At 41.2% G+C, this 27780-nt stretch overlaps 1 protein-coding gene across 8 annotated transcripts in view; it reads right to left on the bottom strand.

Annotated features, from left to right (window-relative positions):
* Window positions 1-228: 228 nt before the first annotated feature.
* SCAF11 (SR-related CTD associated factor 11) overlaps window positions 229-27780 on the bottom strand; it is a 75352-nt gene continuing 47800 nt past the window's right edge. For 4 of the 8 annotated variants that reach the window (XM_075930451.1, XM_006126483.2, XM_006126486.2 and 1 more), the window contains 6 exons: window positions 20925-21046; window positions 7806-10289; window positions 4819-5162; window positions 1832-2047; window positions 1280-1399; window positions 229-982 (listed from right to left, as the gene is read on the bottom strand). In XM_075930451.1, the coding sequence (XP_075786566.1) occupies window positions 848-982; window positions 1280-1399; window positions 1832-2047; window positions 4819-5162; window positions 7806-10289; window positions 20925-21046 (3421 nt within the window). In that variant the 3' untranslated portion in view covers window positions 229-847. The remainder of the gene's footprint in view (window positions 983-1279; window positions 1400-1831; window positions 2048-4818; window positions 5163-7805; window positions 10290-20924; window positions 21047-27780) is intronic. The other 4 variants (XM_006126484.2, XM_006126487.2, XM_006126485.2 and 1 more) reach the window with 3 other exon arrangements.

The following is a 27780-nucleotide window of genomic DNA, read 5'->3' on the forward strand; positions in this document are numbered from 1 at the left end:
GAGAAGTCCACTTTATTCACTATAAGTTCAAGAGCTGTACAATGCTAATGTTTATAATTCCTGAATATCAAGCCTATAGTGTGAATTTTCTAGGCCACTTTACCAGATGAGGGAAGGATTAGATATGCACTTGTGGTTGCCTGAACCATACCTCTTGGAACTGAAGCCTTCACTTCAATTCCATAATAATTAATCAGATTCATTTTAAAACAAAAGTCACAAAACAAAAACAAGCAGCATAACCTTTATTTGGTGTTACAATAGATGTACAGCGCCCATGATATTGGACACTGAATCTTACTGTATGATTTTTTTTTAAATCTAAACAGCTCTTCTGTTCAGACAGCCATGTGCTTTTTTATATACACACACAGACCCCTGCAAGCCATCTGTCCAGTTAACACTAGAAATATGTCAGGGGAATACATTATTATAATTAGGGGAAAATCAAAGAGAAAAATCTTACTTTCATATTTTTAACCTGACTGATTACATGTACTGTACATACCTGTTCCAAAACCAATGTAATTAGAAGTTTCTAATTTTATGCACTTCATTATTCAAGTCAAAATGCTGTACATCTGCTAGTATCCACACAATCGTACATTCCTAATAAAAATGCACTCTCCTTTACACCTTTTACTTTCTTTTAAGCCTCTTTACTGGAAAAGGGTAAAGAAGTTGCAGTTAGATCTATATTTATTTAGAACAAAACATATACTACATTGAAAAATAATTTTTATCAAAACCAGATTCCAATTAATCATGTATAATTTTCAGTTAATGGTTCATGTAGAAATTGCACTTTGCAGATTTATCTTGATCATTTTCTCAGTTCTTTTTCATTTTACTCTTTTTTTCTTTCAGCAGAGACTGCATCCTCTGGATTTTTCTTCCGTGAATGTTTGTATTTATCTACATATGCTTTCACTAGATTTGCCACTTTTTCAGAATTGACTTCTCCACTCTTGCTATGACAAACCTACAACAGGAAACAGACACACACACACATCACTGTCAATGTTTCATAGCTGTCAGTAACGAGTTACTCACAGATAAATGCTTCCTTTCAGCAAAATGGGCAAAACTATATTAAAGAAATCAGGTGGGCTGTTTTATTAATTTAAGACATGATATACTGCTCTCTACTGTCATCACTTTTTGTCTATGTAGTGCACCCTTATCTTCTTTTCCAATATGGCCAGGGGAAAGGGAGAGGGGGGAGAGACAGCAATTTAAATATTACTTTTTTAAAAAGTAATTTCTGAACAGAACTTACTTTGTCTACTGCTTTCCGCACAATTTCTTTATATTCTTCCTTAGTAATATCTTTATTCTGGTAAAAAGGTTTGATAGCCAGTTTTACCTCATGTGCTGCTTTTTCTTGAATTAACAATTTCTGTTAAAAAAAAACCCAAACCCTTATATATTTAGGTCAGTATATCTGCAATTTTTTAAACATCAAAATATAGTATTAATGTTAAATTAAAGAGAGAGAAGCTTTGCAGACTGTTTCTCTTAAATTGAGGGTGTCAGAAACAGGGACATAGTTTCGCTCTACTATTTGAACACATGACCAATTTCCACAGATATGAGAACCACGCCTATTTATCTAGAGCAGAATATGATCCTAATAATAAATTAATATTTTATAGTGTATGGTACTTACAGAACTACAGCTCTAAAAGTATTAATATTTTGTTAGGTTAAAAATTAAATTAATTTAAATTAATTTGCTAGTTTTTTGTAGTTACATGAAAGTTTAAAAATGACAGCAACAAGTATCCTATACATAAGGAGAGAAAAATTAAACTCTCAACTTTGAACTTGCCTGGTCTTTCTTCGAGCTATCTGCGCTGGCTTCCACCATTACACTTACTTTGTCATCTGCCAATTTTACAGCAGCATTAGAGGGTTTGATGTGACTTGATGTTGGATTACCAGAACTTGGTCCTTGAACTGTTCCCACATTTCCCAGGGCGGCTGTTGGAGCAGGCAAGAGTGGTGCACTCAAGTTACTACTTACATGAGGAGCACTAGGAATACCCTGTTTTAAAAAGTTATCAGCAGTTAATACATTATTCTTCAGATATTCAATAACTGCTACTTTTTAAAAAGAACTCAGAAAGTGTATGAATATCACAGGTACTTGGATTTAGCAGCTAATTTCTACGTGAGCTGTTGCTACAACTGCCAGCCACTTTTATATAGGGATTAATATGCACAAGAACAAAAATAGTTAATCAAAGCCCGAACAAAATAAATACATCTTTTATTATATCATTAACGTTGCTCAACCCTGGCTGTGATGGACTTCTACCTACTGGGAAAGAATTCCTAAGAATGGTGCTGAAAGTGGAAATGGGCAGTGTTCAAATTTAGGTTGTGACAGCAAGTACTTCCCAGTCTCATTTAGCTCTCATGGCAACATACAGGAATGTGTCCTTCAAATGTATTCTCCCAACTGCCCCCCGGGGAGCGGGGGGTGGCAGGGTGGAGGGGGGAAGAGTATACAGGTGCTTGAGCTCAGGTATCAGAATGCCTGCCCATATGTCTTAGGTTTGCTTCTGTGTTTCACAAGAAATGGAGCTTTTCATAAATGTCAAGGGTAGCCATAGCTAAAGCTCAGTCATGACTAGAAGAGCCCAAATTACCTCTGAAGTCTATACCTTAGGAAAAGCCATTTCTGAGATATCCATAAAACGCAATGAGCCATTGCTGCTACCCTGGAATTATGGAACAACAAAGGGAGCAACAGTCCCTAGTGGAGCAAATGCTGCCCACTTGCCAGCTGCTCTAAATGCTTCTCCCTACAAGCATCACTTCTATATTATGTAGGTTGATTGCCTGCCAGATTATATTTATCCAGATTGGGCAGTAACAAAACTACAATTTGAGTTCAACCAAAAAGAGATACAGAGCTATATATCAAGGCATTACACCAGTAGCAATCCAGTTAGACCTTCCTTAATTGTTTCTTATAAACACGGAATAGGAAGGAGAAACTGAAATGTTGCACAACTCACACAAGGATAAGTAATTTTGTGACACTACCCAAGTGCCTCTCAAGAAGTAGCAGAATTATTAAAGAGCTATTCTCAAAAGACCCGTCAAGCAATTCAGGACATGTCTATGCTACAGTATGTTTCCTACACTGAAAGAAGTGGTACTTCTATCAGTACATTTAATCCATTTCTCCAAAAGGCAACAGCTGGGGATAAGATTGACCTAACCATGGTATTTCGGGGTTCAACATTTTACACAATTCAGATCAACCTAACCATGTGATTCAAATTTAAATGTAGACCAGGTCTCAGTCTCTCATGATCAATGTTGTTACAAGTCACTAACAGATTTAGGTCTCAGCACAAACACAATTTCATAAAAATATTGAGGGGAAGCACACAGACAACAGTAGTGTCTCAGTTCCATACTGGCTCTTTGCTGCAATACATTTTGCTACTTTGTCTTTACACAAACATATTTACTGAGTCACTGGACAATTTACCTTTTCTGCAAATGTGTCTTCAGATGTGTTAAGTAAACCTCTTGTAAGTCATTCAATTTTCCTCAACACTCCTGCGTGGCTCCTAATATAATGACTAGTTGTGGAAGAACCACACATGTACAGAACTGATGGCTAACAGCAGCCCACCAGCCCAAATATCACTTCTTTAGAGCACTACACAGGTACTACCAACCTTATGAGGCACATAGGCTACGTCTAGACTGGCATGATTTTCTGCAAATGCTTTTAACAGAAAAGTTTTCCGTTAAAAGCATTTGCGGAAAAGAGCGTCTAGATTGGCACGGACGCTTTTCCGCAAAACCATTTTCGCGATCTGGGCTTTTTTGCGCAAAACAAATCTGAGCTGTTTACACTGGCCCTTTTGCGCAAAAGCTTTGCGCAAAAGGACTTTTGCCCGAACGGGAGCAGCATAGTATTTCCACAAGAAGCACTGATTTCAGACAGTAGGAAGTCAGTGTTCTTGCGGAAATTCAAGCGGACAGTGTAGGCAACTGCTTTTGCGGAAAACCTTGCCAGTCTAGACACAGCCATAGAGATCCCCCAATCTATCTCCAGTAAAAATGAGGCTTTTGATTGACTGGAGAAATGGAGCAGTGACTAGAGAACCGAAGTGGAGGGACAGAGACTATATAACATACATAAAAGCAAAAAAAAACCCAAAAATTAAAAGGAAAAAAGGATGAAGACATGGGGTGGAAAAAGAGAAGGACTAGAGAAGATAAAGAGAGACAAGCAATGCCATAAGAAAATGGTGCAAGGGGACACTAAAGAGGTGATACTTTGATGATCTATCCCAAGAGATGGCTCCAATAAAAGTTGGGAACCACTAATTTAGGGGATTGTTAAATGAGACAATAAAAGCTTCCACGTATTACAAAATATATAAACTGTTCCAGAATATTAAGGCACTGCACTGCTAAACTGGGAAGAACATTTAGCACTCAATTCAAACATGTTAGAATTGAATATATATATTTGTACACACACACAATTTAATCAGACAAACTATGAGGAAATTATGCAACATACCATTCATGGCTGAGATCCCTGGGTGCTACCTGAACTACAAATAAACAGTAAATATTGTGCATTCTGGCTAAGATTGTTAATAGTCAGAATCAACACATTTCCTCATATAAGATCACCTTTTTTCAGTCGGAAGAAGAGCTGTTAGTATATATTTTACAAACTTTATGGTAGTTTAATACAAGATACTCTGGATAGATGTAGCACTGCTCAACTATGTATTTTGGCTATAGTGATTAGACCTTGATTTCTGAAAAACATACCTGCAACTGTTTTCCATCTGGTTGTGAAGAAATGTAGCTGATTTGCTGAGATGGTGGGGGAGGCGGTGGAGGTGGTGGTAATCCCTGAGACACATTGGTAGGAGCAGCTACCTGTATGAGAGGTACTCCTGTATGGAGATGCAAGGGCAGCGGAGGATGAATGTTAAATGGATTGTGTTGGATGTTCATCATAGGAGCATGAACACCCATTGGATATGGGAAAATATTCATAGGCTGGTGTTGGGCGTTCACTTGTGGTATTACATTCATTTGTTGCTGCATCACATTTATTGGTAGCTGAGAGCCATCACCTTGTTGGTTTGTTTGGTCTTTGAGGTTTGGATCTATTAAAAGAACACAGAATATTTAAAGTACAAAATACCCTCAAGAAATACTAATGTATCGGCTCAAGAAGTCAAAGTTCAGGTTGCTCTGAGTGCTCTAACTACTCCTTTATATTTAAAATGTGTTACATTTTTACTGAAACAAAAGGTTCAGCCAAAGTAAAGGAATACAACACACAGTACCCAACTTTTGTTATTATGGAAACAGAACCATACATTTTCTCCTGTATGCAATTCCTTGCACTCCTATTGACTCTGGATAACTGATTTGCACAACCATGCCATAGTTATTTCTAGCAAAATGCAGGACAATGTAGCACTTTAAAGACTAACAAGATGGTTTATTAGATGATGAGCTTTCGTGGGCCAGACCACGAAAGCTCATCATCTAATAAACCATCTTGTTAGTCTTTAAAGTGCTACATTGTCCTGCATTTTGCTTCAACTACCCCAGACTAACACGGCTACATTTCTATAGTTATTTCTAGTAAGTGTTCTAAAGTACAAGAATATTTTATACTCTGATTGGCTAAGAGTGTTTATTATCCATGCTTCATGGATATTAACTGTATGAATGGTGACATGCTCCCTTACTCACAACTTTCACACTTTGTGCCAGAAAGGAAAAAAGGTGTCCATCTCAGCTTTACAATAGAAGGCAATACCATAGATACCTTTTCAATAGAAGGCAATACCATAAATACATTAAAAAAAATCAAATTTATATGAAAGTAGTAAAACAGCAGCAGCTAAGAAGCTGGGACTATGAAAGTGCTGAAATGTTTAAAAATCCATAAGCTGACTTTCTTTCTTTATACATGACTGAAAACAGTGAGAACTATGTCACTGAATTCAAGGAGATCAAGATTTGACGTTCACTCTTATCTCTCACTCCCTGCATACGCTTCTCTTTTTCTATAGGCCAACACAGCTGAGTCTTACTGATTTTATAATGGAAGAATTTAATTATCTTCCTCCGAATTCAGTTTTCAACAATATATGGAGCTATTTTGAAGATGATTTTATGGACAGTATGAATTAGGAATAGAAATGGAGAAAGAAAAATGAAGAAATGGACATGAGAGCAACAGTAGGAATTTTGTTTTGTAAGTTTTAGTAATAGCCCATTTCTCTTTTTCAGCTTTTATTTATGATTTACAAACTTTATAATAATATGAGTATTAGTCATTTGAGAAAGCTTTCCACTAATTCAGAATTAACCTCATCATGAGTTAATAAAAGCCTCAGCCTTCCACTCAGCCCAGTTTACTCAGCCCAGAATATTTTTATCAACAGAAAAAAATTCAAAGTGATATTACAGTCCCACTGGTCAGGGATGTTCACTGTAATATGGAAAAAAGAGTAGCCTTTACATAAATGTTTTATTTGTTCCTAGTTCTCTGAATGCCTTTTGATATTTCTCTCCTAAGCTTCTTTTTCTGCTTCCTCTTGTAATTCAATAATAATTCTGTTTATAACAGCAGTTTGTGCATAGTGCTAATTGTTAAATCAAAAAAAAAAAAAATCTAGGACCAAGAGAGGGGCAAACAAGGATTTCTTTCCCTCCAGGTCAGACAAGAGCTATCTGCTAAAGTATAAGTTTTTGGATTTATAAATACTTTACAACATGAAAAGTCAATTTCACTTTAAAACTACTAACTGCTTAGCTTTTAAAATAAACTTAAAAACAACAAATGGTCTGGTAGCACTTTATAGACTAACAAAACATGTAGATGGTATCCATGAGCTATTCCACTTCTTTCGATGTGCCCATGAAAGCTCATGATACCATCTACATGTTTTGTCAGTCTATAAAGTGCTACCAGACCATCTGCTGTTTTTTTAAGTTTATCCTGTCCAGACTAACTCAGCTACCCCCTGAAGCTTCTGTAGCCTTTTAAAAACAGTTAAAGATATAGTGCCATCAAGTTAATAAAAGTGGCGAGGAGTCCTGTGGCACCTTATAGACTAACTGAAGTGTTGGAGCATAAGCTTTCGTGGGCAAAGACCCACTTCGTCAGATGCATCTGACGAAGTGGGTCTTTGCCCACGAAAGCTTATGCTCCAACACTTCAGTTAGTCTATAAGGTGCCACAGGACTCCTCGCCGCTTTTGCAGATTCAGACTAACATGGCTACCCCTCTGATACTTGACACCTCAGATATAAGTTAATAAAAATGATCAAATCTGTAACCTGTGAATATATTTATTGGGCACTATTAAGTCTTCTTGAAGAAATCTTTCTTTTAAAAAGGCAGTAAGTAGTTTATTAAATTTCTCTCCTTTTCAATCTGTACCTACAATACCGTACTGTGTATAAATTCTCAAAAAAAAAGCAAAGCATATCCATAAACATTTTTCCTTAGAAACATATTCGATTGAGTCTTTTGAATTACAGTGCGAGCAAAGGCCAGTTCTTAATTTACTGAATGTTCAGGCCAAGAATATTTGTGGTGTATAGACGGAGGTGGAAGGGGGAGGCGTCCCCTTCTTAGTAGGCTTTTCCAATTTTGTTGTGTGATTACTAGGTTAGCCTTTGCTGCATGCACAAAGCAGTAAAGTGACTGAAATTCACATACTATCTGTAGTACTCTTAAAAAACCCTCCATTCAAATGAAATGAATATCAGATAAAAATGAGTACCTTGTTCAGATGTCTCATCTTCTTGCCTCATCCATCCAGACTGAGGACTTGAGGAATTTCTTCCTCTTCGTGAATAATAGTTCTGTACATCTGCAGGTAATGTCCTTCTTACAGCCCAACTAGATGCAGATGTCCACCCAGACCTATCAGCAGGCGTATCAAAAGAAAAATCTTGTTCATTCTTACGCCTGTAGGGTTGATGTTCTGGGAACCTTGCAGTTTCATTCCCAGAAGCATTTGAGTTTCCTGAGAGAGGTTTTCTATTTTGCCAGTGGTTTTCATTCTGGTCTCCATACATAAAACCGCCTCTGCCACGGCCACCTCTGTTACGGCCACCTCTGCCACGATTTGAAATCCAACCTGAACCAAAGGTTTTATTCCAAGAATGCCCTGAATTATCGTATCTATTTTCTTCCCATTGTGAATCTTTAAATTTGTCTCTTTCTCTGCTCCTATTTTCCGGAACAGAATTTATCCTTTCCATTACCCAGTCTGGACAATCATTCTTATGCTTTTCAGAAGATGATGGTTCATCAATACTTTCATCTGTATTGTCTTTTTCTTTTTGCATATTTTCATTCTGTTTCTCCTGTTCACTTCTTTTGTATCTATCATTTCCTCTGGGACTTCTCCAGCTGTCATTTGTCCACCTCTCTTTCCAACGAGGAGAGTGGCCATCTCGCTCATTCCTAATGAATGAAGAACCTTTATTTCTTGTTCTTGATCTGGATCTTGATCTAGATCGCGACCGAGATCTTGACCACCTCCTATTTCTTCTCTCCCTATCATGATCTCTCCTTTGCCCATCTCTATCAGTATCTCTGTCTTTGCTTTGAGACCTAGATTTTTGTCTTGGAGAGAAATCTTTAACTCTTGACCAAGGAGGAGAACTTTTACCTTCCCGGTCAGTCTCCCTTTTAGGAGACCGAGATGGTGTTTTCCTGCCTCCTCTGACAGTCTCTTTTTTTGGAGACCGAGAAGGAGATCTCCTGCCCTCCCTGATAGTCTCCCTTTCACGTGACCGAGACATCCTGCCCTCTCTCACAATATCCCTTTTGGGAGACGGTGACTGAGATTTCCTACCCTCCCTCATGGAAGGAGACCAAGTTGTTGATGGAGAGTGAAATCTAGACTTTCTAGTTCGAGTCTTCTTATCTCTTTTAAATTCTGTTGAGCATTCTGTTTCTTGAGCATCTTCATCTTTTTTGTCAGAAAGACCTGAGTGAGATACACAGTATTCAGAATCTTGCTGCAATGAGCTTGCCTCCTCTTGTTTTATGCCAACAATCAGTGGTGGCTGTTCAACATGAGATTCAATCTGGTCGCTGCAAAACGGGCCACAATCCTTCGATATAATTTCACTGTTATCCTCATTAAAATGTTTCTTAGATTGTTCAACATTCACCTCGAGTAACTCTGAAGTTCTGTCCTCACATACCGGTATGGGCTCCTCATCTAAAGACTGGTCCAATTTATTAATGTCTAGAGAAATATTACTTGTTAATACAACTGTATCAGTATCTTGCACAGTTTGTATGTCCTCAGTATTTACACTATTACAATTTGCTGACTTTTCTTTGTCCTCAGAATCGTTAGTTTCTATGGATTCTGGATGCTCAGTCAAATAGCTTCTGGGGCTACCTAAAAACTGATCTACTTTTGCCACAGATTCTAGATGCTCAGGCATTTCATTTTGGACACTCACTAATGCTTGATCTACTTTTATAGATGTTTTTGAATTCTCAAGTAATTCATCTGTGATACTATTCACTGGTTGTTCTACTTGTTCTAGAACATTTTCACAGACACCCTTATTCTCAAAATCTGTAGCATTTTCATTAACATCTTTTATTTCACATTCCTGAATCTCTAAGTTTAACACAGGAGGTTCTTGAATACAGGAACCTGAGTCTGAATTTTCTAGGGTATCCTGTTCTTTGTCACATTCGCTAGTAAGCTCCTCCCTCTCTACATGTTCACTAAGGCTTTCCAAGCCATTAGCAGACTCTGTTTCTGCATTATTTGTGTGCATAAGACAGCAGTTACTACTTTCAATATCTGATGGGTGGTCTTTCGTAAATATAGGAGGTGTATCAGACTCAGCAGTTTCATCATCTTCCACTGAATCACTGGATGATTTTTCAGAACGCAAAGAACTTCTAAGTTTCTTTTTAACCAAAGGTACCTGCTGTTTAACTCCTCTTTTAGATTTTCGTTTTGGAAGCGATTTTTCTGGTTCTGCAGAGGAAGTAACATTTATAGTTGAGTTATTGTCATTGGGGGCATCACATCCAGAATTACTTGATCTTGGTGAGCTGCAAGACTGACTCATAGTCTCAGTTTTTCTGTTCCGCGCAGATCTTCTAGGAGTAGTATTTGCAGTCTTCTTTCTTGTTCCTCTAGTAGTGCCAGATGTGCTAGAAGCTTGCTTTTTTTCCTCTCCTTCCTGTGTACATGCAACAGCATATCTCTTTCCTGAAGGATCTAATATAACAAATTATAAGTTAAAATATAGCAAATATATTAGTTAAATGTAAAGTAAAGACAAACATAGTATTTTAAGTTTAATGAAATTAAGATACTGATGTGTGCAACACAATGTACATTTTGGTATGAAACGCTACCAGGGCTACATCTAGCATTTCGTCCAATATATGCTGCTTCTTCAAAAGAACAGAACTAGACTAAAAAAATTAACATGTTAGAGATGTACAAGAAAGGCTCCGTGACAGCAATGACATTCAAAAACAAGTAAGCAACCAGGTCTTACCACAGTGAGACTTAACCATTAGAAGAGTTAGAATGAATGCCATTTAGTAAAATTAACTGTTCACCACATATAGTGGTTAATTTACAGCAGTGTTTGCCATTTCAAGAACAATATTTATTGCAGTTACAGGTTGACACAATCTGGAATCCTCTGGTGTGGCAACATCCGTAGTCTGTCAGGGCCACAGATGTTGCTGGACCTAAGAGCCCCATAGGGGGAGCCAGCTGGAAGAAAGTGGAGGCTGGGGAATCCCAACTGGGCTAGCAGTGGCTGGAGTGGGAGCCCTGGTGAACCACAAGAGATCATTCCACTCTACACTGTGCTAATTAGGCCGCAATTGGAGTATTGTGTTCAGTTCTGTGTACATTTCAAGAAAGATGTGGAGAAATTGGAGAGGTCCAGAGAAGAGCAACAAGAATGATTAAAGGTCTAGAAAACATGAGGGAAAACTGAAAAAATTGGGCTTGTTTAGTTTAGAAAAGAGAAGACAGAGGGGACATGATAGCAGTTTTCAAGCATCTAAAAGGGTGCTATAAGGAGGAAGAAGAAAAACTGTTGTTCTTGCCTCTGAGGATAGGAAAGAAGCAATGGGTTTAAATTGCTGCAAGGGAAGTTTAAGTTGGACATCAGGGAAAACTCCCTGTCTGTCAGGATGGTTAAATACTGGAATAAATTGCCTGGGGGGAGGGGGAGTAGTTGTGGAATCTTCATCACTGGAGATATTTCAGAGTAGGTTAGATAGACATCTATCAGGGATGGTCTAGACTGGGCTACTCCCTCCAGGTGGGATCCTTTGAACATGTCCTCTACTGGGAACACACTCCACACAACAGCAAGGTGTCTCCCAGGTGGGGTGAGCATTAAAAGATGCAAGCAGATGGGCTGGCTGGAAAAGATAGGTAGAGCATGGGCATTTCTAGCCCTCAGGGAGGAAGTGCTGGGATCACTGGGGCATTGTGGGAAGTGTTGTGTATTCATACCAATCACTGTGAAAGAAGTTATTTGCATATAGTTTTGCATGTATATGCAACCACATTTAAGTTGCAGCCCTCGGCATGTGCTGTATCACTATGGCCCCCGGGCTTCCAAAGTTGAGTAGCCCTGGTCTAGATGGCATTGGTCCTGCCATGAAGGCTGGGGTCCCTTCCAGTTCTAGTGTTCTATGGAGTCAGTAGAACTGGTAGTGGCAGGGTACCCTGGCAGGGGAACCCCTGCGGCAGTGCTTGGGCAGCCTGGCCGGGAACCCTAGGGAACCACAGCAGTAGTGCTTAGACAAGGCAGCCAGCAGGGAGGCACTGACCTCCCCTGGTCTGGGACAGCTCAGGTCCTGAGGCAAAGTCCAACCTGTTTAGGGTGCTGAATGATATTTTTTAAAATGGCCATCAATGTAACTGTGAATTACTGTATGAAAAGTGGCTAATTAACAAGTGTAAATGGTAACATAACACCAAATAAAATCCTACGTTGATAGTTTATAATGAAGACTCTGTGTGTTCCACATCAAAGTGAAATTAAAGGCCAGAAAGGACAGTTGCAATAATCTAGTCTGATCTCCACAACACAGGCCACAGGAAAAGCTGGAGATACTGGTTTCTCACACATATCCCATTCTCCACTGGGATGAATCCAAGACTTTCCCAAAATCAATCAAGAAATCAGAGAGAGTGTGAGATTGAAAGTACGTAAGTGAGAGCAGAATAGCCAAGAGTTGTTTAATATTTTTGTGGTAGGAAAGCTTCAATCTCTAAGTCAGACGTGAGCATTCAAAGACTTCCTGTTATGAGGCTATGACACATCAAATCTCAATGCAAGAAAAAAATGACACTGTATGAATTACAACACCGTAATCCATTGCTGCCATGGAGACATTGAGTAAGGGGATAACAGACTAAAATCTAGAGTACTACAAAAAAGGTTTGCTGGGATAGCTATCTTGGTAAACCCCTCTTATGTAGATGCATTTGCTACAAAAACCATCATAGTTACCTACCTTTTTGAAACTGCTGTTCTTCAAGATGCGTTGCTCATGTCCATTCCATTATAGGTTTGTGCGCCCACATGCACAGTTGGAGATTTTTGCCTTAGCAGTATCTGAAGGGTTGGCTATAGCAACTCCTTGAGTGCCATGTACACACGTTGGAATATTGGTGATCCTGACCTTTCAGTTCACTCTTGCAGGCAACTGTGACAGGGGTAAGAAGGAAGGCAATGGAATGAACATGAGCAACACATATCAAAGAACAGTTAATTACAAAAGGATAGGTAATTTTTTCTTCAAGTGTTTGCTCTTGTTGATTACATTCTAGGTGACTCGCAAGCAGTATCCTTGGAGGTGGGCTTGGAGTTCACTGTCTAGCAGCTTGCAGTATTGCTCTACCAAATCCAGCATTTTCCTGGGCATACCAGTAAGTGCATAATAGGATGTGGACAGATGAACTGGTGGCTGCCCTACAGGTGTCCTGGATAAGCATTTGGGCAAGGAAAGCTGCTAAAGGGGCTTGTGCCCTGGTTGAATGGGTGGCACCTTTGCCTGATGATAGCAGCAGGAAATGCAGGCAGTGATACCAAAAAGAAATTCTTTGAGTGGACAGTGGATGACTTTTCATCCTGTCAGCCACCACCACAAACAATTGTGTTGACTTGTGGAATGATTAAGCTAATGCCCTCCTGACATCTAGGGAATGCAAACTTATGCAGTTTTTGGGGAAAAAATACAGGCAAGTAATTGTCCTGTCCTATACCAGACTGAAAGATCACCTTAGACAGGAAAGCTGGCTGTGGCCACAGCTAGACCCTATCTTTGAAGAAGCCTGGATAGGGAGGTTCTGAGGAAAGCGCCTTAACCTCAGAGACCTGGCAGGTAGATATTATCACAACTAGGAACACAATTTCCAAGACAGGAGGAAGAGAGAGCAGGAAGCCACAGGCTTGGAAAGGGGTCCTGTGAGCTGCAACAGCACAAGATTCAGATTGCATGGCAGAAAGGGGTCCCTGAAGTGCCAGTAGAGATACCTGAGGCCCTTGAGGAACCTGGCTGTCATGTCCTGGTTAAAAACTGACGGATCTTCGAGTGGTGGATAGAAGGCTGAATATATGCCAAGCAGACCCTGATAAATGAAAGAAAGGGACAAACTTTGAAGCTTGAGATGCATAAGGTAGTCCAGGACCAACTTGCAGTGAGGTCTGCTTTGGCCAAATACTTGTACCCAAGGTCCAACATTCGAACTGCTTCCATTTGGCCAGATACGTCACACTGGTGGAGAGCTTTCTGCTGCCTAACAGGAACTTCTAGACTGTGGCCAAGCACTCCTGCCCCATCACATTTAGCCATGCAGCAGCCATGCTGTCAGGTTCAGTGTCACCAAGTTTGGATGCAGAAGACTGCTGTGATTTTGGGACAGCAGGTGCAGTTTGATCAGCAGCCACCTAGAGTTCCAACAGCATGTCAAACCAGTGCTGGCTCAACCAAGCCAGCACTATGAAGATCACCTTTGTCCTGTCTGATTTTCACGAGGACGTTGTAAATCAACAGCATTGGAGAGAAAGATATTCAACAGAGCCCCCAACCACAGGAGCAGGAAAGTGTGACAGTGACTCTGTCAATCCCACAAATCAAGCAGAAATGGTGTCATATTTCCTAATCTGTGAACAGATCCACCTGTGGAATTTCCCACCTCTGGAAGATAATGCTCACCAATTCCAGATGGAGGGATCACCTGGGGCTTGCTGATGTGATCTGCCACAGCATTCCTGCCCTAGAGAGGCATGCAACTACAAGATGAATGCCCTTTTGAACACAGACATTACAGACCTTGAAGGTTTCCTGGCAATGGACAGAAAACCTTATCACCTTGCTTGTTGATATAGCACGTAGCTGTTTTATTTTCTGTCAGACCTGGACCATTCTGCTTTTTGAGAGAGGCAGGAAAGCTTGGCAAGCCAGACAAACCGCTCTGAGCTCTGATGTTGATATTTAATAAGAGCATGCCTTGACCAGCAACCTTGTGTGCCAAGATTGCCCAGGAGGGGGCTCTACCTGACATCTGAGGCACCTGAGATGAGGGTTCCAAAATGGATGGCATCGCAAAGGCAACCCCTCTCCAACACTATGTGAAACTAACTTCTTAAGAGACTTGTAGAAGAGGTACAAATCCAGAATGGGTCTGAGGCTCGCTTTTGCTTCTGGAATTAGGAAATAGCAGGAGTAGAATCCTTTCCCCTTCAAGTCTGGAGGAACCTACTCTACAATCCCCAGGTATGGTATGTTCACTCCTGAATGAATATTTGCTCATGAGAAGAGTAGGAGGAAAGGTTTGCCATGAACTACAAGGTGTAGCCCAAAGGCATTATGTCCAAGCACCAATGGTCTGAAGTCAACTGCAACCAGGCCAACTGGAAGGGGCGCAGGCAGTTGAAGAAAGAGCAGAGGGTGGATCCTGAGAAGCGAATGAGGCACTGTCCTTGGGCACATCCTCAAAACGCCTGCTTCTGGCTTCCTTGGCCCCTTGAAGAATCAGGCTGGGCAGAGGAATGGGAAGATGAACAGTGAAACCATTTAAAACCTTTATCTTTATCCTTCCTTTAGGAGCTGGACAGAAACACTCCATGACCCCGATGGAGGCAACGGGACAAAATGACCTGCTATCCTGCTGAGGGATGTGTAGATACAACAAATGGAAGATAACACAGGAGTCTTTAAGGCAATGAATTCATGCATCAGTCAGCTCTGAAAAGAGCCCTTCATCCTCAAGTGTAATCTGCATCTTCTGGGACAGCCCAAAAGACTAACCAGGAGTAGCACCTCATGACTGCCACAGAGGCAACTACTCTGGCCATCGAGTCTGTGGCATCCGCCTTCTGAAGGGTGTCTCTGGTCACTGCTTTAACCTCTTCCTGGTCTTGGTCCTGTGAGTGGTCCTCCCTGAACTTCCTTATGTTCAGGTTTTGTGTAGCAGGGCCTGATGGTTAGACTCCCAAAATTTCAGGCTGGCTGTCAAATAAGTTTTCCTGTCAAACAATACCATGTTTACATTTCCATGCACCACTCGCCTACCCCAGCCCAGTTTGGCCTTTTAGTGTACGTCAGACATGACAGGGATCCTGCTGTTGGGTGGATGTATAAGCACTCAAATCCCTTTGCTGGGACACAGTACTCCTTTTCTGCCTTCTTGGAGGTAAGCAGAAAAGGAAGAGGAGGTCTACCACACAGACTACGCAATTTTAAGGACCTCTTGGGCAGACAGGAAACATGATACGGGCCAGGATGGAGGAGCGTATGATATTGAAGAGGTTGTTGGACTCTTCTCTCTGCTAGCTCCTCTACCTCCAAGTTCCGATTGGCAGGTACCCTTCTGAGCAGGGCCTGGTGCTCCTTGAAGTTGTCATGGGTAGGGGCGGGAGAGGATCTGCTTGTTTGTGAGCACTTTGTCCAGAGACAATGAAGACTATTGTGCAGCAGGGGGATGAGGTGGCTTCTCCTTGCTCATCTGGGTGTCAGGTCCTGCTGTGCCACCCTCACGTCAGATTTAGCACTATGCACTAACTTGAATGCCAGCTGCACTGAGGGTGACTGATGTGGCCTGGGTGAAACGGTGGAAGTACAGGACTAGCATAAGAGGTATAAGCCCAAGTTCCAGTACTGCAACTGAGCAGGCCATTGTTTCTGCCTCCACAACTCCACCGTAGGAGCCACAATGTCTCATGAACAGTGGCAATTGTCTTTTAAAGGCAAGGGGCTGCACTCTTCTTCAGGCTCGGATCACTGTCCTTCTAGTGACCAGGGTGGATCTGTAGATGTCCAAATCTGCCAACTGATTCTTGGTGACCGGTAAGCAGAGGGCAAGGACTGGTGCCTGCCTGAAGAGTAGGGAGTTGGAGACCACTGCTACAACCGAGATTGATCCTGCAGGGGGGCAAGGGGAGAGAAATTGATGCCTGAGAGACCACCCAAGTGATGGCAAACTTTAGTTGGAGGCCAACAGTACGATGAGTACAGGGATTGTGGTCATGAGTCAGGTGCACTGTACCTTGCTGGTGGAAACCTTGGCATCAGGGAACTGTGTTTTTCTAACTGGGGACTGAGATTGTGGTACCAGGGTTTGAGGCTGCACTGCTGGGGCTGACACTTGTAGTCCAGGAATTGGGGATGCTCTGTTGTAGGAGGCAGTCCTCTAACTAGCCTGCTTGTAAATGCTGGGTCCATTGCCTGGCTTGGTGTCTGCAATGCTGTTTGGCCTACTTGCTGTTTGGCTGGTGGGCCTTCTTCAGGCATAGAGGACCCTACTAGGGGTTGGGATCTTCTGTGTCTCCCAGGAGTCAGAGGCAAGTTGCTGGCTGGATTAGGGAATATGACCACAGATGTGCTCCTGAGCAGCTCCAAGTCCTTTGCCTGAAGCTCCCTTTTTTTGCAGTGCTGGCAGGCCCATTGACATTGACCACTTAGGCACCAGGGAGGGGGAATGGTGTCAAGTGGAATTTTGTGCCAGTGATATACTGTGCACCAGTGCTGAGCGGTCAGGCATGGAATCTGATCAAGAGGGCACCAAGGAAGGACCAAGCACAGCCTCCATGAGGAGGGCCCTCAAACAGATATTTTGCTCTTTCCAAGTTTGAAGGCAAAGATTTTTACAGATCCTGCACTTATCCTTTCTGTGGGACTTCCCCCAAACACTCTAAACAGCTTTCATGGGGTTCACTAATGGGCAATGGTCAGCAGCATGATGAACATGGCTTAATGCCTGGGCAATGGGGCATGCCCTGCTCCAAGGCAAAATCCCAGCTGGGACTAATTCCTAAACTACTACTCTAACACCTAATGGTCTAACTATGGTCAGGTCTACATTAGACCTGGCAAGCCGGGTTAACGTATGCAATTCCAGCTACGTAAAATACGTAGTCGGAGTTGGCTTACCTTAAGCAGAGCATGGCACAGTGGGGGGCTGACAGGAACACACACTCTGGTCAATTTTTTAACTAGTCCCACTAAATCAAATGCCAGAAGACCGATTTCCAGCATGGCAAGTGGAGACATTGCTTAAGTACCTATCAACTAGCAACAAAGATGACAGAACAATGGAGTGTAAGACCCACTAATGCTCTTGCACTGCAAGACAAGGAGTTCCAACCAACCATGAGAGGCAGTAAGAAGGAACTGGAAGGGTATAAGGTCAGCAGCACCTAATCTACTGACTCATAAAAATGGCACTCACGAGGGTGCTCCTATCTCTCTGACTACAGATACCACGAAGGCAAAATCTCTGATTGTGCACATGGATGTGCACATACCTCGAATGGAATCAATGTGAGCAAGAACTTGAAGAATATGCTTTGGTAACTATCACTTATAAAATAAGCTATACCGGCAAAAGAATTTTTCTGTTATATGAATTATTCTTCACTAGGGCTATCTGCCCATATAAAAATCTCATATCCATAACAGGCCTTATTATACTACCAAAAGTTTATAGTGTAGACCAGGCCTAAAAGTCTTCACGCAGCGCTCACATCCTGAACATTGAAAAGAAGGATTAGGTCCTACAACTGTCTTGATGAGGTTGCTCTGTAAATTTCAATTTTCCCAGTTCAGCATGCTTGAACACCTTATACTGTCCTGTTCACATGAGACTTTTAAAACATGCTAACAACAGATCTTTAAGTTCTAGTTTAAGGAGAGCTTAAGTATATAATAAATGAAAGTCTCGTGCGTGTCCCTCTAAACACCTTTTTCAAGTCACTGACATCCTTTTGACTTTCATATATCAAAGAGTAAAAAAGAAACCAGACAACTTCATTTCAAATCACAATTATTCTCATTTCTTCATATTTCCCTAGTAAGATCTGCACTCTGTCTTTTGTACTACTTCCAGTACACAATGTGAAGAATTTAGTTCCATCTTGCATTAAATATATGGAGGGTCATTGACACTTGGAAGAGTTGCTAGCATTATCAATCCTAATTAGGCTTAGGATTAATAAAAATAATTAGGCTTAGGATGAATAAAAATAAATAAAAAAGTTTTCAACATTTTATTATACTAACTTTTCAAACAAAATAAAGGATACACTTCAACCACGGGTGCACATTCTATTAAGAGAAGCCCTATCACCTTAGGGGAGAAGTCTAGTACTGCCACAATCCACTGCAGTGGATTCCCATCAATCTAGGTCCACGTTTAAAAGAGAACAGCTGAAATCATGTGCTTTCTTATCCCAGATCTCAATCACAGCAGGGCAGCCAGTAAGCATCTTACAAAAACTCCTTCTCTTAATTGCTGACACCACCTTCAATCAAGATCTTACATCAAATATCTGCAACCACAAAATAGGACAAGCCTCAAAGAGGAAGTGTATGTAAGTTAACCGATATTTCAAGTTCTATTTTAAAAACAGAATCAATCTTTTGCTGCTCCTAGCTTCAATTTCTGCCTGAATTTAAATTAAAGAATATTAAGGACTTAACTGTATGGGGAAATTGACCAGCACAGCTATAGCAGAATAACTATTGCACTATAGCTAACCTGGTATAACTCCCAGGTGTGGACAAACTGCAAGTTTCAAGCATCTTTAAGGTGAAGAAAGCCTTTAAAATGTGGACTACTGAAATATGTTCCTGAATCTGAAGATGAAGTTAAACAATAGCTTCAAGGGACATTATATTGCCTTAATCATCGCACAGCTGACACCCAGTTGAAAACAGTTATAATGTCAACAGTAACTGTTCAGTCGCTGAGAATTTTAGCAGCAGCATTCATCTAGTGTTCACATGTTACCAGATGCAGTAGAGGTAAGAAACTAGTTGACTATCCAATAAGCTATAGCTTATCAGATAGTGGATTAGTGATGCAACTAGTTGCTTCCCACACCTGTGCTGCCTCTATCAGAGAGAGAAGCAAAGCGGGGAGTAGGAGCTGGTGGGAGCCAGCGTAAAAGCCGGGTTCCCCCCAGCAACGTCTTGGCAGGGGCAGGGGCAGTAGAGGCACAGCAGAAACTGCATGAGCGGGGAAAGAAGCAATCTCCTCTTGCACTGCTTCTACTATTCAATTGTACAAGAGCCCCAGGGCTCTTGCACATTTCAAAGGCTCAGGTGTCACAAGGAGAGCAGGGCCAGCGGGGGACTCCCCCACTGGCCCAGAGCTTGCTTCTGCTTTTGAAATGTACAAGAACACTAGCAGGGCTCTTGTACATTTCAAAAGCTGAAGCGCCACACCGAGCTCAGGGCCAGAGGGGTCCCACACTCCCTGTACAAGATCCCCACTGGGGCTCTTGTACATTTCAAAGGCTGAGGCACCGCAGGGAGTGTGAAGCCAGCCCTAATTGGGCTCTTGAACATTTCAAAAGGAAGACCCATCCTCCCTGCGAGCTCTTGCTATAGTTCAAAGGTGGAGACGCCCTCAGACTAAATCAAATAGTTGATGGAAATTCCATTGGCTATTGGATTAGATAATTAATCTAAATTTAACATTCTTAGTAGTAGAGCATTGGAAAATAGGCAGGAGGAGGTGAAAGCGAGCCAGTTAAACTGTGCTAAACAGTAGGGCCCTGAAGAGTCAATCTTTCTCTGCCTCCCTCCACACAAAAAAGGGTAAAGTTTTAGCTTGTATTACTGGATCTGTTCTCACCCCTTGCTCTTGTCCCTTGATAGCTGTTTCCCTGTTTTTGCTGCTTATGTTGAAGCCCCAAAGTCCCTGCTTGCACAGCGCTTAGCTCTGAGGCAATATTGCTTCAAAGAGGCAACAGATGATAGGCAGCAGAACTATGAAAGCTCTGTTTTCCACATCTCAGAGCTGTGCAGACCGGGGGACAGGAAGACTGCCATTCTAATTGGGTTTGAGGGTAGGATAAACTAGATGACAGCTACTGCAACAGGGGAGAAAATGCTTCTTCTCGGTTCCCCATGCCCATATTTTTACTGGCTCTTAAAGATCAAATGATGCTGCAAATTTTTTCCTCTCACTTTTTGGTGAAGGGCCCTGCCCTACATTAAATACTAATCTAGACCACGCTGGTGCTTATGCAAGATTGTTTCCTTCATGACATTTAACAGAGCACTGCCGAGTGTAGCACTTCCAGATTCCAATTAAACAACTTAAAAGAATGAATAGGAGCTTTCCTGATGTAACCAGTTTGATAAGGTTTGAATAATAAATACAAGATTCATATAATTTTAAAATATAGAATTCTATAAGAAAAATTTAGAGAGAAAACATTTTGCTCTTCATTTAATGAAGACAACTAGTAAGCAAGTGACAAATTACTGGCACAATAGTTTACTGCCTAAATTTTAACTGTGGAAACTGATTTAGAAATTCACAGCTGGACAATTCTTTATATGAACTATAAATAAAACTTACAAAAAAAAAGTTTACCAAAATTTTCCAGAGGCGTAGTATGTGTTGGAAAAACAGTCCTTGGCATTATACTGGAAGCAAGAAGATAAGTTTCAGCTTCAGCTTCATAAAACATGAAGGTATTTCTGTAATATTAAAAATATTAAAACAATATAAAAGATAGAATGCTTTACAAAGAAAAAGATACTACATTAAATGAAAAATATTGTAAGCAAGTAAGATGTTTCACTACATTCACAAATGGAACATTATGCCTAGGACTGCCTGAAAGCTAGTGATATTGAGTCAAAACTGAGAGTCAGTAAGCTTTCTTTCCCAAAAAATATATTTTTCAGGAGTCATTCAGTAACAAAGCCAAAATAACTCTCTACAATCCTTTAAATAAAAGTAGACATAACTAACAACCTGGAGCAAGGTATCAATGGAAAAATCCATAGTCCTACTGTAATTCCTTCTGGTCAGTCCAGTAATAAACTTCCCTCTACTAAGGAGAAGAAATACTTCTAAGAGAAACTCTCTTCTGATGCAGCACAGTGAAGGGATGAAAAATTCCTTTTCCCTCAGGCTATGTCTAGATTACATCCCTCTTTCGACAGAGGAATGTAAATTAGACACTTCGAAATTGCAAATGAAGCCGGGATTTGAATCTCATGCTTCATTTGCATATCACATCATGGTGCTCTTTCAAAAAAGGCTTCTGTTTTCGAAAGAACCGTGTCTAGACCGTGGCTTTACTTTCGAAATAGCACTTTTTCAAAAGAGCGCCATGACGCAAAAATGCAAATGAAGCATAGAAATTTCAAATCCTGGCTTCATTTGCAATTTCCAAGTGTCTAATTTACATCCCTCTGTCGAAAGATGGATGTAATCTAAACATACCCTCAGACACAGCAGTAGTGGAAACACAGCAGGGATAGAGAAGAATAAATACATTTTTCCAGAAATGTTCCTTTTGTGGGTGTCAGGGACACCATTTGAGGGGGATGGGCTGGAGGACAAACTGGGAAAGATGCCTGAGCGAATGATTAAGGTTATGAAGGAGCCAACAGGGATGCTCGTGTTGGAGTAAACAGAAATGGACCTGCAACATATACAGAATTCTTTGTCCAGCAACCCACCCTCTACTCACCCATACATTACTTTTCATTGTCTGGGAAGGCTCACTTTCCACCACACTCCACACCCTATCACAACCATGACTATGACAGCTGGACCTACAGATAGCTGTGAGGTTCTACCCTAACCCAAACCCTCCTTTCCAAGGAAAAATTGATCTTTAGGCGTGTGACCATGATTTGCAGTGGTCAATAAAAGCACACATATTCGATGGTACAATGACTTTATCTTCTGTTCCACAATTCATAGTGATCGTTTAGGCCCCAGGTGCAGGCTGTTAAATCCCTTTCTTTCAGGGAAATGCATTATTTGGGAAGAGGAATGGGATGCAGCAGGGAAGCGACCCCCAAAAAAGAGACATTTCAGTGCCATTCATTGTCAAAGTAGTTCCTCAAAGTCTCCCTGATGTTAATGGCAGCCCTCTGGGCTCCTCTGACAGCCATAGTGTCTGACTGTTCAAAATGTATGCCCAAGTGCTGTGCCTCAGTGCTCCACCCATGAGGAACCATTTCACCCTTATTTTCACACTTGGAAATAGTGACCATAATACATTCAAATGTAACATCCCTATGGTGGGAAAAGCACCACAGCAACCCAACACTGTGACATTTAATTTCAGAAAGGGGAACATCAGAAAAATGAGGCTGGTTAAAACAGAAATTAAAAGATACAATATCAAAAGTGAAATCCCTGCAAGCTGTAAAAAAAACTTTTCAAAGACACCATAACAGAGGCACAACTTGAATATACACTCCTGTAATGGACTGGAGGAGTGCTGACCAGCACCTACAGACTGAGAGGTTAAGCTCAGGTACCTAGCAAAGGTGTCAACCAGGGGGCTGAGAGAACCAATCAAGATAGAAGGTTGAAATTTGAATTGGATATAGATCCCCTGCCTGCTTTCTTTGTGTGGGAGAAATAAACCAGAAGTTGAGAGAGAGAGAGAGAGAGAGAGAGAGAGAGAGAGAATAATTTAAACCCAGGCAGGACTACTAAGTCTCTAGGAATTCAGGGCATGGGAGAGGACTGAACAAAGAGAAAATCAGACGTAAGTAAAAGTGAATCCAGTCACGCTCAGAGTAATTTTCTTTTTTGGGGGGTTTGGTTTGCCCTGCGTGAATCTATGCCTCCTCTCCCCATTTGCTACCATCTAAGCATTGTGCTGAGACTTTTGTTAATTTGTTTCCCTTAGTTGCTCTGTAACATCTAGCAACCATGTATGAGCTCTCAAGTTTCTCTTTTGTTTTGCAATAAAAATCATTAAAGTGACAATTTGATTCTTGTGACCAGGAGGGTCTGTCTGCATGTATCTGCATGCCTCTGACTGAAGGGTCAGGTAGCAGAGACTGCAGCTTGTTTTTCTTTTTTCAAGCTCTTTTGAGGCAAAAGAGCTTTGGGTACCCGTGGGGGTGATTTTAAGTGATCACCCCTGGTTTTTAGGGATCAAAAAGTAGTTGATGATGGCTGCAATTCCCCAAAATCTGTGTATTATGATTTTGGGGGGGGGGGGAGGGGGAGGTTTTTTTTTTTTTTTTTTTAATTTTATTATAACCAATGCCTGTAGAGGCAAGGTTTTGAATCTCTCTTGCAGGCCTTCCTCACCTTCTGCACTTGGTGTGCCAGAGTGGGGAACGGTCCTGACAACCCCAAGTTAAAAGCAGTGAGAAAGAGAAAGGCATAGTTTAAAACATGGAAGTTAAATCCTAGTGAGAAAAATAGAAAGTAGTATCAGCTCCGGAAAGTGAAATGTAAAAATGTAATTAAGGCAGCTAAAAATGAATTTGAAGAATAGCTAGCCAAAAACTCAAAAAGTAATAGCAATTTTTTATTGTAAGTACATTAGAAGTAAGAAGCCTGTTCAGCAGCCCCACTGGTTGTTTGACTATCTAGATGCTACTGGAGCACTCAAGAAAACTAAATGAATTATTTGCATTCTTTCCACTCATTGTGGAAAAACTAAATGAATCCTTTGCATCAGTCTTCACAGCTGAAGATATGAGGGAGATTCCCAAACCTAAGTCTTTTTTTAGGTGACAAATCTGAAGAACTGTCCCAGATTGAGGTGTCATTAGAGGTGGTTTTGGAACCAACTGATAAACTAAATAAGTAGTCACCAGGACCAGATAGTATTCACCCAAGAATTATGAAAGAATTCAAATGTGAAAGTACAGACCTACTAACTGTGGTTTGTAACCTATCCTTTAAACCAGCTTTAAAACAAAGGAAGTACTTCACACAAGACAGCGTCAACCTGTGGAACCACTCACCAGAGGATGTTGCGAAGGCCTAGACCAGGGATGGGCAACCAGGAATGGTGGATGTGCCACAAGTGGCCCTCTTTCACTTCAATGGCCCACTGGGTTTCCACCTGTGGCCCTATGGGCTCCCCTGTCTGCCTTCCCCTCTTCTAGGTGCCTCTCACGCACCAGGGCACTAGAGCCCCCCACTTACCTGTTCCTTCCCCTCCCTCCCTGCACATTTGGAGTGCACAAATTACCTGATTCACGTGCCGCCCCAACTCCTTCCCTTCCCCTCACAGAGCTGGAACACTGCAAACAGCTTATTTGGGTACAGAGCATGAATCAGGCAGTTTGTGTGCTCTTAAAGTGCTGGGAAGGAGGGAAAGGAGAAGGAAGTGTGGAGCTCCAGTGCCCTGGTGTGTGACAAGTGCATGGGGTGGAGGGGAAGGGAGACAGCTAGGAGTCTGAGTGTCACAGGTGGTACCCCAGTGGGCCATATGCAGGTTGCAGGTTACTCACCACTGGCCTATACTTTATTAGGGTTAAAAAAGAACTAGATAAATTCATGGAGGATAGGTCCATCAATGGCTTGTAGCCAGGATGGTGTCCCTAACTTCTGTCTGCCAGAAGCTGGAAATGATTGCAAAGGGATTTCACAAAACAGGGTGACTGGACAACACATGGCAGACAGAATGCTATGCTGATATCTGCAAAGTAGTGTATACAGCAAAATAATCCCAAATATATATGTTAGTTTGACATCTGTAGTATGTAAGATCTTGGAAAAAATTTTGAAGGAGAAAGTAGTTACAGACATTGAGGCTAATGGCAATTGGGACAAATTACAACATGGTTTTACAAAAGGTAGATCGTGCCAAACCAACCTAATCTCCTTTTTTGAGAAAGTAACAGATTTTTTAGATAAAGGAAATGCAGTGGATCTAATCTACCTTGACTTTAGTAAGGCATTTGATACAGTACCACATGGGGAATTATTGGTTAAATTGGAAATGATAGGGATTAATATGAAAGTTGAGAGGTGGATAAGCAACTGGTTAAAGGGGAGACTACAGCGGATTATATTGAAAGGTGAACTGTCAGGTTGGAGGAAGGTTACTAGTGGGGTTCCTCAAGGATCAGTTTTGGGGCCAATTTTATTTAATCTTTTTATCGCTGACCTTGGCACCAAAAGTGGAAGTGTCCTGATAAAATTTGCAGATGACACAAAGTTGGGAGCTATTGCCAATTCAGAAAAGGATTGGGATATCATACAGGAAGATCTGGACGATCTTGTAAATTGGAGTGATAGCAATAGGATGAAATTTAATAGTGAGAAGTGTAAGGTTATGCATTTAGGGATTAACAACAAGAATTTTAGTTATAAGCTGGGGACAGATCAGTTGAAAGTAACGGAGGAGGAGAAGGACCTCGGAGTCCTGGTTGATTATAGGATGACTATGAGCTGCCATTGTGACATGGCCGTGAAAAAGGCTAATACGGTCTTGGGATGTACTAGGCAAGGTATTTCCAGTAGGGATAAGGAGGTGTTAGTGCCATTATACAAGGCATTGGTGAGACCCCATTTGGAATACTGTGTGCAGTTCTCGTCTCCCATGTTTAAGAAGGATGAATTCAAATTGGAACAGGTACAAAGAAGGGCCACTAGGATGATCCAAGGAATGGAAAACCTGTCTTATGAAAGGAGACTCAAGGAGCTGGGCTTGTTTACCTTAACCAAAAGAAGGCTGAGGGGGGACATGATTGCATTCTTTAAATATATTAGAGGGATAAATACCAGGGAGGGAGAGGAGTTATTTAAGCTTAATACCAATGTGGACACAAGAACAAATGGATATAAGCTGGCTAGTAGGAAGTTTAGACTTGAGATTAGACGAAGGTTTCTAACCATTAGAGGAGTGAGGTTCTGGAACGGCCTTCCAAGGGAAGTAGTGGGGGCAAAAGATCTATCTGGTTTCAAGATTAAACTAGATAGGTTTATGAAGGGGATGGTTTGATGAGATAACATGATCTTGGTAACTAATTGACCATTATCAGTGGGAAATAGGTCAATGGAGGGATGATAGGAGTTACTATAGAGAACTTTCTGGGTGTCTGGCTGATGAGTCTTGCCCACATGCTCAGGGTTTAGCTGATCGCGATATTTGGGGTCGGGAAGGAATTTTCCTCCAGGGTAGATTGGCAGAGGCCCTGGAGGTTTTTTGACTTCCTCTGTAGCATGGGGTACAGATCACAGCTGGAGGATTCTATGCATCTTGGGGTCTTCAAAGTATTTGAAGGCTTCAATATCTGAGATATAGGTGAGAGGATTATTCTAGGAGGGGTGGGTGAGATTCTGTGGCCTGCACTGTGCAGGGGGTCAGACTAGATGATCATAATGGTCCCTTCTGACCTTAAAGTCTATGAGTCTATATACAAAATAATGGTGTCTAAATTAGCTGACCCCCATCAATAAAGAGCTCTTGGAGTCATTGTTGACAGTTGTCTGAAAATATTTTCTCTATATCTCCTGACTGGAAAAAAAACCCTAACAGAATATTGAGACTTCATAGGAAAAGAATAGATAACAAGATAAAAAATATATTGCCTCTATAAATCCATGGTATGTCCACATATTTAATAGTGTGTGCAAATGCGATCACCCCATTTGAAAAAAACATATATATTGGATTTGGAAAAAGTAAAGAGAAGGGCAACAGAAATTAGCAGTACTGAACATATTCCGTATGAGGAGATTAAAAAGACGACTTTTCAGTTTGGAAAAAGAGATGACTGAAGAGAAGATAGGACAGGAGTCTATAAAAGCATGAATGATGTGAAAAAATTGAATAGGAAGTGTTATTTATTTCTCCAAACACCACAAGAATAAAAGCCACTCAATGAAATTAATAGGAAGCAGATTTAAAAACCAAGTATTTCTTTGCAGTCAGTCTGTTGGAACACTTTGCCAGAGGTTGATGTGAAGGTCAAGACTAACTGTTCAAAACCGAACAAGATAAGTTCATGGAGAATAGTGTCCTCAATGGCTATTAGCCAGCGTGGGCAGAGATCCAACACTATGTCCAGAAGCTTGGAATGGGTTATGGGATGAATCACTCACTGATTGCTTGTTGCGTTCATTCTCTTTGAAGCACCTGGCATTTGCTACTGCCAAAAGACCAGATACTGACCTAGATGGACTTTTGGGTCTGACCCAATATGGCCAGTCTGATGTTCTTACATAGAACCCAAATGTATCTGCCCCTATTGTAACCCACTAGACTCCTTTCTACCAGAGCAGAGGTAGAAACCAGGAGTTCTGACAGTCTCTCTCTCCACAGAGTTAGTAACAAAGAAAGGATATATTAACATTTTTAAACCTAACAATGTCCCTTAAGAAACTTGCCACAAGAGGTCAGAACATATTATTACAATTGAGTGGGTCTACTATTTGTTTTTCTTTTACATAGGAATTAGATACTGGACTCCTGTGAGCTAATTGTCAA

The sequence above is a fragment of the Pelodiscus sinensis genome, chromosome 1, assembly GCF_049634645.1.
Source record: "Pelodiscus sinensis isolate JC-2024 chromosome 1, ASM4963464v1, whole genome shotgun sequence".
Taxonomy (NCBI): Eukaryota; Metazoa; Chordata; order Testudines; family Trionychidae; genus Pelodiscus; species Pelodiscus sinensis.